Raw genomic sequence first — 12,915 nt, 5'->3', positions numbered from 1 at the left:
ATATAGGGTGGCTTTCTAGTTAAGACTTATGATACACAAGAGCAGAGTATCCTGGTTCCCTTAGACAGCTGTTCCCAAGGAAAAAAAGAGAAGAGCTAAGCCAGGCATGCCAGTTTCTTCTTCCCAAATTTACCAGTCATATTAATCGTTCCACCTCCCCTGGGGCAGAGTGGGTAAAGGAGTAGAGAGGCCAGCAGTACTACAGTAAGTCAGCTCCCTTCACATGGAAGGAAACACCAAGAAGAGAGAAGAGATATCCCCCCTTAATAATTGGCATCTCTATCACAATGAGAACAGTGATCAGTTTGAACAAAAGGATAAATACAAATGCAAATGATCACTTTCTAGACTTAATAAACACACTGATAGCTTAAAAACCTTAACGAGTTAAGAAAGCATCAGTATGAAAATAGGTTATTGTGCTGGTTATTGGTAGGGATTACCTGATTGATGAATACCTGTAAATATAAATGTTACGTTCTATATGCAGTGCTATAGAACAGCACACCAAAACATACATACCAAAAGTCAAATCATGTGAATAAGCACCATCAGTAGAACTCTGGAATGGGCCAGATCTAAGAGTTTAGGCCAGTTTTACCTAGATATACACAAGTATCAAATTAAAACTCTAAAAGAACAGTTCCAGGCAGACTTTGAAAAGCAGAGGTTACTCTCTCCCAGTTTGAAAGCATCCTCTCTTAGTTTCAATTTGTTAAAGTAAATCATGCTCAGACCAGCAACTGTAACAACACTGATTACATATTTGGTATTTACTGGCATCACTGCAAGTATCAGATAATTGATATCCAACTCCTGTTTTCCTAAAATAAAGTCAGTACAACATGGGACTTGAAAGTGTGAGATTTGGACCTAGACTTTCTCTGTTCAAATCTCCCCTCTTAGTCACAGGTCATGTGACATTGGGCATGTTACTTAACCTCTATGAGTCTCAGGTTTCCCATCTATAAAATGGGGGTATTAATATAATCTGCCTGTTAGGATTGTTGTAAAGAGTGAGTGAATTAGTACATGTAATGCACTTAGCACTGTGCCCTGCATCTAGTTTTACCCATCTAGTAAGTGTTAGTACTTAGGATTATGTGGTGAAGAAAGCAGTGCTTTGTGTAGTAACACTGTGCTAGGAAAATGAGCAATGCTTTCTTGGGCTTCATACGTGAGCCAACATGCTCAGAAAACACTGCTTGATTTAGTTTAGCAAATGGAGAAAATACTACTGAGTGGGAAACTCATTTATGCTGTTAGCTACATGACTTTGAATATCTTGAGTATAACACCTTGGAGATCAAAAGATGATGTTTTTCCATACAGGTTTGCCTCACTTATCTCCACTTCTCACTCTTTATGTTACACTTTCATTTCGGGCCTGTTTTCTTCTTTTTGTTGTTTTATTCATTAACTAAGTGTAAGTTAAATTTAAAATGTTACCTAAAATTCTGTATTTCTTCTTAATTAAAATGTAGGCAATAAGTGAAGCAGAGCGTTATGAACTGATGTGGAACGCTCTTCAAGATGCTAAGATGACTGAAAGAACTAACCAACATAACAATATGTATAGTGTAATCTCATTTATGAGAGAGAAAAAAGAGGGAGAGGGCAAGGCAAGACAAGGAATCAATTAATGTCTAAATATACACAATAGGTAGAAGTTTCTAGAAGGATCGCTCTGAAACCAGGATGAGGAAGAATGAGAAAGAGATTGGGGGGGGAAGAGGGGAAAACATAAGGTAAAGAGTTAGGAAACTAAGGGGCACTTTTCATTTTTACCTTGTGTTGTTTGAATTTTCTAAGAACAGGAAATATGCATGTATCACTTGTATAATTTTAGAAATGTAGTGGGGAAAAGGAAATGGAAGAAAGGTTTTATCTCACATTTGATTTGGATTTTTCCTTATTTATTTATTTTTCGGTTCAGCCGCCCAATAAAGTTTGTTTCTTCCCCTTGTTCTAGGTTTTGTTGTTCTTGTTTTGACTGAAAGAAAGAGGGAAGAAAAGGGAAGGGAAGGGAAGAAGGGAGGAAGGAAGGAACAAAGAAAGAAAGGAAGGACAAAACACCTAGAAGACTAAGCTTGGTCCCAGTGCGGCGTTCTTTTTCCGCGGGGCGCTGCTTGCGTCTGGTTCATTCTGTCTGGATGTTCCTGCAGGCGTCCTTGAAAGCCTCCATCCGCTCCCGCGACTGTACCACGGCTGCTGCCATTGTGTTCTTATGCGACCGCTTCCTGTACGGGCTCGACGTCTCCGGCAACCTCCTGCAGGTCGCCAAGGGGCTCCACAAGCTGCAGCCAGCAACGCCCATTGCCCCGCAGGTGGTGATTCGCCAAGCCCGAATCTCGGTCAACTCAGGTAGGCTTCCCTGCTGCTGGCCCCTCGCGGTCCTGCGGCCGTGCGGCCGGCCGGGGGCTCGCCTGCGCTCCGGGGCTACTTGACTTCGGCGGGGGGACGGCGGGCACCCGGGCCTGTGGGCCATCTTTTCAAGCGGCGGGCTCTCCCGGCCCCCGGCCCTCCGAGGTGCCCTTCCAGCCGCCTCTTGCCAGCACAAAGGCCCTGGCATAAAGGGTTTCAGAGCCAGAAGCAGTAGAGAAAATTGTGAAAGGGTGTGGAAAATACTAATTGGAGCTTTTGTCTTCTAACAAATCTGTCCTGCTGCTTTCAAACAGGGGTATCTGAATTGCTATACTTCTGACCAAGAGCCTTTAAAAAGCAGATTAAAATTCGACCATTTTCTCTTAGTTCTCCTGTCTCCTTTCTGTAGGGCCACTTGACTATGCTAACAATAGAGCTGACAAATCCACTGAAGTAATTTGAGGGTTTTTTTCCATCACTGGGAACACCGGTACAGTACCTGATTAGGCCCTAAAGTATCCTTTTTTTTTTTTTTTTTCTTCTGTCACTTTGAATGAAATGAAAAATGAGGCTGACATTCTAACTTAGGATGTACTGTAGAGGGCAGTTGGAGGGAGAAAAGGCCTGCTATGTATTACAGTGAAGTTTACTTCTATAGAATTTTGGAATTATTTAAATTACTGATAACCATGAGGTTGAGAAATGTGTAGCCTGCTATCCTCATTTCTAAGAGTGAAAGAATAAAGGACAAAAGTAGAAGGCAAATTTGCCCTTCCGAGAAACAGGACTGGCTCATTTTTTAAATTGATTTTAGCTGTTGTTACTGTTTTAGTAAGTCCGGTCTTCAAGGGGTTAAAATATCTTTACTTCATTTCCTTTGAAAAGGAACTGTACTGACTATACTAAATGGGACAATTGTTGGATGCAGACAGGGACAGAGATAAAAGGACATGAGAGAAATGGGCTTGTGGAGGTTCACTTTTCAAAAGCCCAACTTCATTCACTTTCAAGTTCTTGCAGCTGTGCATAAATTGTGTCGTGTTTATTACTTTCCTAGAGTAACTGCAGGGACAGAGTTGAACTAGGGAAAACTTCCTTCTGATATCCCCGACTTGGGACATTTTACAGTGTTTGGATTTATAATGTTTGGGGTATGAGGGAAAGCTGACAACTAATGTTCCTTCGGATGGCATCAGATGGCAATGATGTGTGTGCATAGCATTCTGTGGGGAGAACAGAATGATGAGGCCGGGCATGCACAGGCAGGGTTCTAACATTGGTTCTCCTCACTTAGAACTTGGAAGAGAGTCTATGTGGCCTATTTTATGAGATAACGGATTTGGTATAGTGTGACATGAAAATTGAGGTTAAGCGGAAGGCAGGCATGTTGATAGCTTTGTTTTACACAGCCACACTGATCTTTTCACTTGTTTGTTTTGTTGTTTCTCTCATGCTTCTAACCGTGATAACAAGTAAGCCTAGAGAGCATCATGAGCAGTACGCTCCTCTGTTGATACATATCCTATGTCTAAGATAAAATCCTAGATCTTAGTTCCCAACAGTTGGGTTATCTTTTCCTCAAAGATACTACCAGAAGAGCCACAAGAAAACAGTCTCAGAGTTAAGTGAGTTTTGTGAACTTCTCCCCTCAAACAACTCTTTTTTTTTTTAAGATTAATTTAGAGAGAGAGAATGAGAGTGCACCAGTGGGAGTGGAGGGAGAGAAAAACTCAAGCAGACCCCACGCTGAGCTCAGAGCTCAATGCAGGGCTTGATCTCACAACCCTGAGATCACGACCTGAGCCGAAATCAAGTCAGATGCTCAACCGACTGTGCCACTCAGCAGCCCCGACCCCAAACAAGTTTTAAGCCTCCCCATACACTGGATGTCTCAGAGAGAGGGGCTTAGAGCAGTGGTGGTATCCTGGTAGAGAAGGTACCATGAGAAGGGGTCTCCATTCTCAGCATTTGGGACTCCTGGGATGGAGAAATGAGAGGACTGTATGATATTCTAAGGAGTAAGGAAGAGGAATAAAGGTAATATGAGGGGACAGCACAATCCTACTGTTATCCCTTTGACTCAGCCCTTCCTGGTATCCACCCAAAACACATGCCAAAGGTCAGGGCATTCAACATGGGATTTCAGAGACAATAGAGAACATCCTGGGCCTGCCTAGCTCACTCTTGCCTAAAATTAAGAGGAGGGGCGCCTGGGTGGCTCAGTCGTTAAGCGTCTGCTTTCAGCTCAGGTCGTGATCCCAGGGTCCCGGGATCGAGCGCCGCATCGGGCTCCCTGCTTGGCGGGAAGCCTGCTTCTCCCTCTCCCACTCCCCCTGCTTGTGTTCCCTCTCTCGCTGTGTCTCTCTCTGTCAAATAAATGAGTAAAATCTTTGAAAAAAAATAAAAATAAAAAAATAAAAAATAAAATTAAGAGGAAAACCTTTTAAGCCATAATTAGAGATAAAGGTTCAAATCTTCAGTTCTTTCACATGGAGGATTAAGCAAGTACAAAATCTTCTCCTATTACATAGATATTGCGAATATTGTTTTAGGTGTGGAAACACAGAAAGTGTTCAAAGTTAAAACAGTAGTCTACTGCTCATGAGCCGGAGGGGTTTACACTTGAATATGGTCCTAGGGGAAGGGTCTCTCATTTTTTTTTTTTAAGATTTTATTTATTTATTTGAGACAGAATGAGAGAGAGAGAGAGCACATGAGAGGGGGGAGGGTCAGAGGGAGAAGCAGGCTCCCTGCCGAGCAGGGAGCCTGATGCGGGACTCGATCCAGGGACTCCAGGACCATGACCTGAGCCGAAGGCAGTCGCTCAACCAACTGAGCCACCCAGGCGCCCAAGGGTCTCTCATTTTAATCCCCATTTAGGGGCAAGAGACAGGTCCATGGGACTATGTGAGAAGTGAAATATTTGCATAAAGCGGGAATTCTCAAAGGTTTGCACAGGTATGAGAGGGGACTGAACAGCTCCACCAGCTTACCTGGAGAAGTGGCAAGGAAGCTTACTGTCTACCCAAGCTCTGGGGTAGAGGCCAAAAAAAAACCTCCCCAAATAAATAAAAACCCCAAGACTATGCCAAATGTGTGTGAGGAGTCTGAATTTACCCTACCCACAAGGGAGGGGGATCCCCCCAAATAATTAACAAAAAACTAGTTCAGGACTGACATTTTTGGGGCCCAGCAGAATATCAAATACAAAACTATGTTCTAGAGAAACATCCACACTCCGGGGGAATAGGAATCCCACAGGAGAATAATCCTTGCTGAAGATACCCTTGGTTAAACTGTATAAACAACAAAAGGAAATGAAACAGGTGAGAGAAGAACAGCATATACAACAAAACACAGGAAAAATGGCCCTCCAGAACAAAATATAAAAATAGAACAACCTGAAAGACTCACATGGCTTAAAAAAATAGTATGTTTAAAGAACAGAATGCAACAGGAAAAGAAAATGAATTCACTCTTTTGAAAAAGAACTAAAGAGAATTTTCAGAAATTTAAAAATACAGGTGACCCAGTCAGTTAAGCGGCTAACTCTTGGTTCCTGCTCAAGTCATGATCTCAGGGTCCAAGGATGGAGCCCTACGTCGGGCTCCATGCTCCGCAGGATGTCTGTTAGAGAATTCTCTCCCTCTCCCTCTGCCCTACCCCCCAACTCATGGACACATGCACTCTCTCTCTCTCTAAAATAAATAAATCTTCTTAAAAATATGCAGATCCTAATTCAGGGGGTATGTGGCAGGGCCTCAGATTCTGCATTTCTAACCAGCTCCCAGACAACACTGATGCTGCTGTTCTCCAGACCTCCATTGACTAGCAAAGGACTATCCAGGGGCACCTGGGTGGCTCAGTCGGTTAAGTGTCCGACTCTTGATTTCAGCTCAGGTCTTGATCTCAGGGTTGTGGGTTTGAGCCCCAAGTGGGGCCCCTCCACTCAGCATAGAGTCTGCTTGTCCCTCTACCTCTGCCCCTTCCCCAGCTCATGCATACTCTCTCTCTCTCAAATGAATAAATAAATAAATAAATAAAAACTTGAAAGAAAGAAACAAAGAAAGAAAAGAAAGAAAGAAAGAAAGGGACACCTGGGTGGCTCAGTCGATTGTCTGCCTACTGCTCAGGTCATGATCCCTGGGTCCTGGGATCAAGCCCCACGCAAGTCCCTGCTCAGTGGAAAGCCTGCTTCTCCCTCTCACTCTGCCTTTCCCCCTTTGCTCATGCTCTCTCATGTGTGGGCTCACTCTCTCTGTCTCAAATAAATAAAATAAATAAAAATAAATAAATATTTTTTTAATAAAAGGACTATCCAAAGATTCTAAATATGTGCCCACCTGTTACAGGTGAGTGGTAACAACCTTCCAATAAAGATAAATTTTCTGGGCCAGTTTCTCAGGTATTCCAACCCCCTAACTGACCTACCAGAAATGCATTCCTGTAGCAGATCTAACAGCAGGAGAGAAAGTGATGGAACTGGAAATTATATTTAAGGAAAATACTGAGAATGAAGCATATGGAGTTAGGTAGATGAAAATATGAAAGAGGAATTTTTAAAACTTAGAGAATAGAATGAAAAAAGCACATAAGCATAATAGGACTTCTGAGAGGACTGACTGGAATTAGAGAAAAACACATCTTTGTGTTGAAGAGGTGGACCCAACCTTGAGCAAACTTCTTTTTAAAAAATCACCTAGACGCAGTGTGGTGAAACTACAGAAAATCAAACAGTGAGAAAATCTTAAAGGAAACAGAGAGAAAAGACAGATTATGTATATGGGGACTATATTTAGACTGACAAAAAACATCTTATCAGGAACAACAGAGTCCAGAAAGCAATGGGATCTACCAAAAAAATTTGAGAGGAAATAGCTTTCAACCTAGAATTTTATACTCATCAAAGTCACCATTCATAAGTGAGGACAAAAGAGACATTTTCAGACAAAGACTAAAAATATTTATTATTCTCAAGACACTTATCTCCCTCTTTCTCTCTCTCACACACACACATTAAAGAATGTATTTTGTTAAGTAAGAAGTTGAATCTATAAAGATGAAGTAGGAGATTCAAAAAGCAATGGTAGGGCCTGAACTAATGGAAACAGAAATGATACACTTAACTATACCTTATCAATAACTGCGTTAAACAAAAATGGAATCAATACTCCAGTTAACAGTGAAAAATGATTGACTATATAAAAAGCAAGAACTCTATGCTGTCTACAAACGATGCCATTTAAATTAATAGACAATATAAAAGTAAAAGAATAAAAAATGATTTACCATGCAAAAAAAAAAAAAGCAATGGTAGGTGGCGCCTGGGTGCCTCAGTCGTTAAGCATCGTTAAGCATCTACCAAGCAAAAAAAAAAGCAATGGTAATAGAATTGGTAAATGCACAGGTCAAACTAATTAAGATAAAAATAAAAGGAAATTATATGGTAGTATCACTTACATAATTTATCAGATGCAAAAATTTTATTATCAAATTGACCAGCATTATATTAAATTAATAAAATACATTATAGTCAAGTAAGGCTTATTCCAGATATATAAGGATGGTTAATTTTTTTTTTAAAGATTTTATTTATTTATTTGACAGAGAGAGACACAGCGTAAGAGGGAACACAAGCAGGGGGAGCGGGAGAGGGAGAAGCAGGCTTCCCGTGGAGCAGGGAACCCGATGAGGGGCTCGATCTCAGGACCCTGGGACCATGACCTGAGCCGAAGGCAGACGCTTAACAACTGAGCCACCCAGGCGCCCCAAGGATGGTTAAATATTTAAAAGTGGATTCATTCAAGGGTGCCTGGCTGGCTCAGTTGGTAGAGCATGTGACTCTTGATCTCGGGGTTATGCATTTAAACCCCCTTTTGTGTAGAGCTTACTAAATAATAATAATACTAATGTCATAACTGATTCAGTCAGTTCACCTCGTGGACAGAATAAACAAGAAAACTATGTGTTCACCTAAATGGATGTGAGAAGTGTTTTATAAAATTTTCTACCCATTTAGGTTAAAAATACAAAGTAGGGTTAGAGATGGTCTTGGTCAGGTTCCAGTCAGGAGACAGAAACAGCACAGTAATTTGAACAAGGAGAGTTTAATATAAAGAGTTATTAACTATATCAGGGGATTAACGAGGGATTACGAATAAGTAGTAAAGAAAACTCTAAAGAATACAGGATAAGCAGTTATAAAGATCAGCCACTATCCCTTGTACTGAGATAGAGCACATAAGAAAAATTTCCCAACCCCACAGGCAGGCACACCAGGACTGCGATCCAGACCTTGTTGGAGAAGGCACTGCCATGGCTCACAGGATGGCAGAGAAGTCAAGGAGTTTCCATGCCAGCAGAACTTACTGGAAATCCACCTTCTTGGGTGCTGGGGGAAGCCATCCACAGAAAGGTGCCTTGGAACTCACCACAAAGCTGCCTTTGTGGAATGCCAGGAGGATACGTTCCTGGGGAAGTCCCTCCCTGGCAGCGCTCCACTGCGAAGTCACCTGAGAGGATGCTGCAGGAAGCTGCCGGCCGCTGGGTGCTGCTGACCTCTGCACAATGAGCCAAGTGCTGAGGAAGCCACCTGTGTTGGAGGAGGAAGACACAGGAGAAGCCAGGAACGCTGCAGGAGGCAGGCACTGGAGAAGCTACATGCATTGCGGGAGCCTGGCAAGAATTGCACACTAAATCAGGAAGAGAAGTAGCCTCCCTTGCAGTGTCTCTCCACACCCTCTAATGACAAAGCTGGCAAAGGAGAAATATTTACAAGGTCCATTCCCATTATTGCAAAGCAGGCAATGAAGGGTGAATTTGGAGCTGAAAGGCAATAAGCTGATAGCTGCACAAGAGACTTCTTAACCTGATAAAAGGAAGCAATCGAAAACCTTGGCAAAATTACTGATGAAAAACTAGAAATATTCCTTTTAAAATCAAGTAAAGAAAAAAAAATGTATCTTGTTATCACTTCTATTTGATACCAACCTGGAAGTCCTCCCAGTGCAATGAAAAAAGAGAAAGAAATAAGAGATATAAAGATTAGAAATGAATAAACACAATTATCAGGATTTGTAGATGGTACGATTGCCTGCATATAAAACTTCAAAAAATACACAGATTATTAGAATTAAGACATTCAGCAAGTTTGGTGAATACAAATCAATATATTTTAAAAATACCCATCCTTAGATATCAGCAAAACCTAATTAGAGGGGCGCCTGTGTGGCTCAGTTGGTTAGGCGTCCAACTCTTGATTTCGGCTCAGGTTGTAATCTCAGGGTCCTGGAATCAAGCCCCATGTGAGGGCTCCCCACTCAATGGGAAGTCAGCTGGAGATTCTCTCTCTCCCTCTATGCCTTCCCCTGCTCATGTGCGTGCTCTCTCTCTCTCTCAAATAATCTTTTTTAAAAACCTAATTAGAAAATATAACTTTTAAAAAGAAAGAAACCTTTGGTAAAATTCATTTACACAAGTATTTCATGTTATTGCTCTCTTTCTAAACACATTGGTATGAATAAATTTTAATAAGACAGTAAGTCATGATTTCAGAATATGCTTTTCTTTTTCTTTCCTTCCCTCATTTCTTTTCTTTTTTTTTTTTTTAAAGGTTTTATTTATTTGACAGAGAGACAGCGAGAGAGGGAACACAGGCAGGGGGAGTGGGAGAGAGAGAAGCAGGCTTCCCGCGGAGCAGGGAGCCCGATGCGGGGCTTTATCCCAGGACCCTGGGATCATGACCTGAGCCAAAGGCAGACGCTTAACAACTGAGCCACCCAGGCGCCCCGCCTTCCCTCATTTCTTTCCTTCCCTCATTTCTTTTCTTTCTTTCTTTCTTTCCTTTTCTTTTTTCTTTTCTTTCTTTCATAGTCTTGTTCACAGAAAGAAGACATAATGTTTTACAAGGGTTTGCCTTTACTTCTCAAGCCTTATTCTATATGAATGAATGTATATGTGTATGTGTGTAAATCTAATTGCCATTTCAGATACTATACAACTTCCCACCTTACCAATTCCTGGAAATGTCATCTTTTCTGTTCACTTTCGTGGATGCTATAGTTATTGATTTTAAATTTTATTTTTATTTTTTTAAAGATTTATTTATTTATTTGAGAGAGAGAGCTGGGGGAGGGGCAGAGGAGAGGGAGAATCTCAAGCAGACTCCCTGCTGAACAGGGAGACTGACACGGGGCTTGATCTCACGACCCTGAGATCATGACCTGAGCTGAAATCAGGAGTCCATCACTTAACCGACAGCCACCCAGGTGTCCCTGACTTTAAATTTTAAAATAGAATGTTTCCAAGAGAGGCTATGTTCCCTGTATAATGTGTTAATCTTAAAGCATAAACATAGTAGTAGTATTGAAGGCAAATGTGCAGAACTAATTGTGTAGCATTTGGTTGCTTCTTTTCAGGGAAACTTTTAAAAGCAGAGTATATCCTGAGCAATCTAATAAGCAACAACGGAGCAACAGGTAAGGTGTTTTCATATCTTCACAACGACCTTTACCTGCAGTCCCTACTGGAGTTCTAGTTTAAAAGCGACTGAATGACCTAATAGTTACTGTACACTAGACCTCTCCAGATCTACCTGGAAGTTGGGTAACAAATCATTTAAATCTTCAAATATCTTGTCTGAATTTCTGGGCATTAAAGTCAACAAGTTTCCCAGTAAGTTGAACACAACCTCCAGTAGACTTTTAATCCCAATGTGCTTGGATCCAAGGTTCCCAAGCTCCTTGAACCTTACTGACATTTCCAGTGGGGAGGCAGTTTGGAATACAGATATTGACCATACACCCCTCATTTGTGGCCACCATCACTAACCTATGGTATGCACACTTCCCATCTTCCACACCACACACACACACACACACACACACACACTGGGATTAAAATCTGGGGAGAAAACAGGGAAGGTGATGTGACACAGAATCAAGAGGGTGTAATAATGAATTTGACTCTATTTTTGGTGCTTGCTGACAGTTTTAAGGCCCCAGCCTTCCCCCGCTCCCCGTTGTCCCACAGCTGGGCAGGCTGGGGGCGGGGGTTGTTTTTTGGTTTGTTTTGAACCTACTCATCAGTAAACCGAGTATAGCTTGTGGGAGACTTTACCCCAGCCCCACACCCTAATCACAGTAAAAACCAAAGCCACTCACCACTCTTCACTCACGTCAAATGGACCAGCTTGGGTGCCTGCCTGCTTTCCTCAGAAAGGCTCCTTATGTGAGTACTAAATCTTTTCATGCCTTCCTGGTGTGCGTGTGCAGTCGTCAGTCTCTACTTCCAAACCAGTTTTGGGTGGACTGGAAGGAGGAGCTGATCTCCTCAGGAGCCAGAGGGAAGTGGATCCCAGGCAGAGGTAAGAGCAAGTGCAGATGCCATGATAAGGAACGCAAATGAAGTCAGTGTGGCAGGACATAGTCAGTTGAGAGAGGTGGAGACCAGACAGGAATTCATGTCTGTGAAGCCTTGTAGGTTATAGCAAGGAGTTGGAACCTTTCCCTAAATGTAGAGAAAAGATCCTCTCTCTAATATGGATCACATGTGCTCATGAAGGCATGAAATGGTTTCATTTCACCAGGCTATTTCCTTGATAATTCAAAGCTAAAGCCGCTTTGCTTTTTTCCCCTCTTTTCTTGTAGGTACCTGGCTGTACAGAAATGAAAGTGACAAGATCCTGGTGCAGTCAGTCTGCATACAGATCAGAGGGCAAATTCTGCAAAAGCTAGGTACGGTCATCAAACATTCAGCCTCTCAGGGCTCATTTACAAAGTCTGGCTGTGAGATTTTACCGTAGAATTTTCTAATCGCATCTGGTTACAATTGCTAATCCCCACTTCGCTGAGTTTCCTCATCGAAAAAAAAAATGACATTTAAGATCCCAGGAGTGTTATGAACATTAATAGAACAAAATATTTTATGTTGAGTTTTGTTAAAGAAATACACAGTTGTATAGTTTGATGCTAACCTTAGGGTTCTCGGTATTATTTCTGGAGTCTGACTTTCAGTTCTACAGGACTCCATGGGCTACAGTGACACCTTATTCTACACCACCCTGACACCTTACCCATTCATTCCTCAGAGGGCATTCCTGAGTTTGTCAAACAAAATTTATAGAATGCTAGCTGTGCTTTAAAGTGCATGGCCCCACCCCAGCTGTTTATAGCCCAGCAAGCCTGACTGCTCTGCCAGCAGTCCAGGAGAGGGCTTCTAGCACTGTCCCCACAGACAGGCCAACCTGAACATGGGGTTTGGGAGGGTTGGTCCCAAGGGAGGGGTCCTGAGGAGGGAGGGAAACAGAGCAGAGGCTCTGCTGTAGGCTGGAGGGAGGAAGGAGGGAGATATGCTGGGAGGCGGGAAGGAGCCCCCAGTGCCCCCTGTGGGCTTATTAGCCTATCCCCAAGCCCTTTCCTCACCTGAAGGCAGAAGACTTTAAAAAACAACAAAAAGGAAGTATAAAAAGGAGCTGCAGGTGCTCAAATAAATAAATAAATAAATATGCAAACTAAAGTGTTTGAATATTTTTAATATAGAATGGTAATTAGT

General features: G+C 42.2%; 1 protein-coding gene across 11 annotated transcripts in view; it reads left to right on the top strand.

The window, feature by feature from the left end:
* The window catches only part of ALPK1 (alpha kinase 1), a 120,332-nt gene that overhangs the window by 89,825 nt on the left and 17,592 nt on the right, over positions 1–12,915 (top strand). For 9 of the 11 annotated variants that reach the window (XM_081811975.1, XM_081811978.1, XM_081811980.1 and 6 more), the window contains 3 exons: positions 2,166–2,364; positions 10,782–10,841; positions 12,012–12,098. In XM_081811975.1, the coding sequence (XP_081668101.1) occupies positions 2,166–2,364; positions 10,782–10,841; positions 12,012–12,098 (346 nt within the window). Of the gene's footprint in view, positions 1–2,165; positions 2,365–10,781; positions 12,099–12,915 lie in introns of all 11 variants that reach the window. The other 2 variants (XM_081811979.1, XM_081811984.1) reach the window with 2 other exon arrangements.

Source organism: Leptonychotes weddellii, chromosome 2 (assembly GCF_054177405.1).
Source record: "Leptonychotes weddellii isolate Sample4059 chromosome 2, ASM5417740v2, whole genome shotgun sequence".
Classification (NCBI taxonomy): Eukaryota; Metazoa; Chordata; class Mammalia; order Carnivora; family Phocidae; genus Leptonychotes; species Leptonychotes weddellii.
Note: the sequence above shows the minus strand (reverse complement) of the source record. Positions and strands in the feature narration are given on the sequence as shown.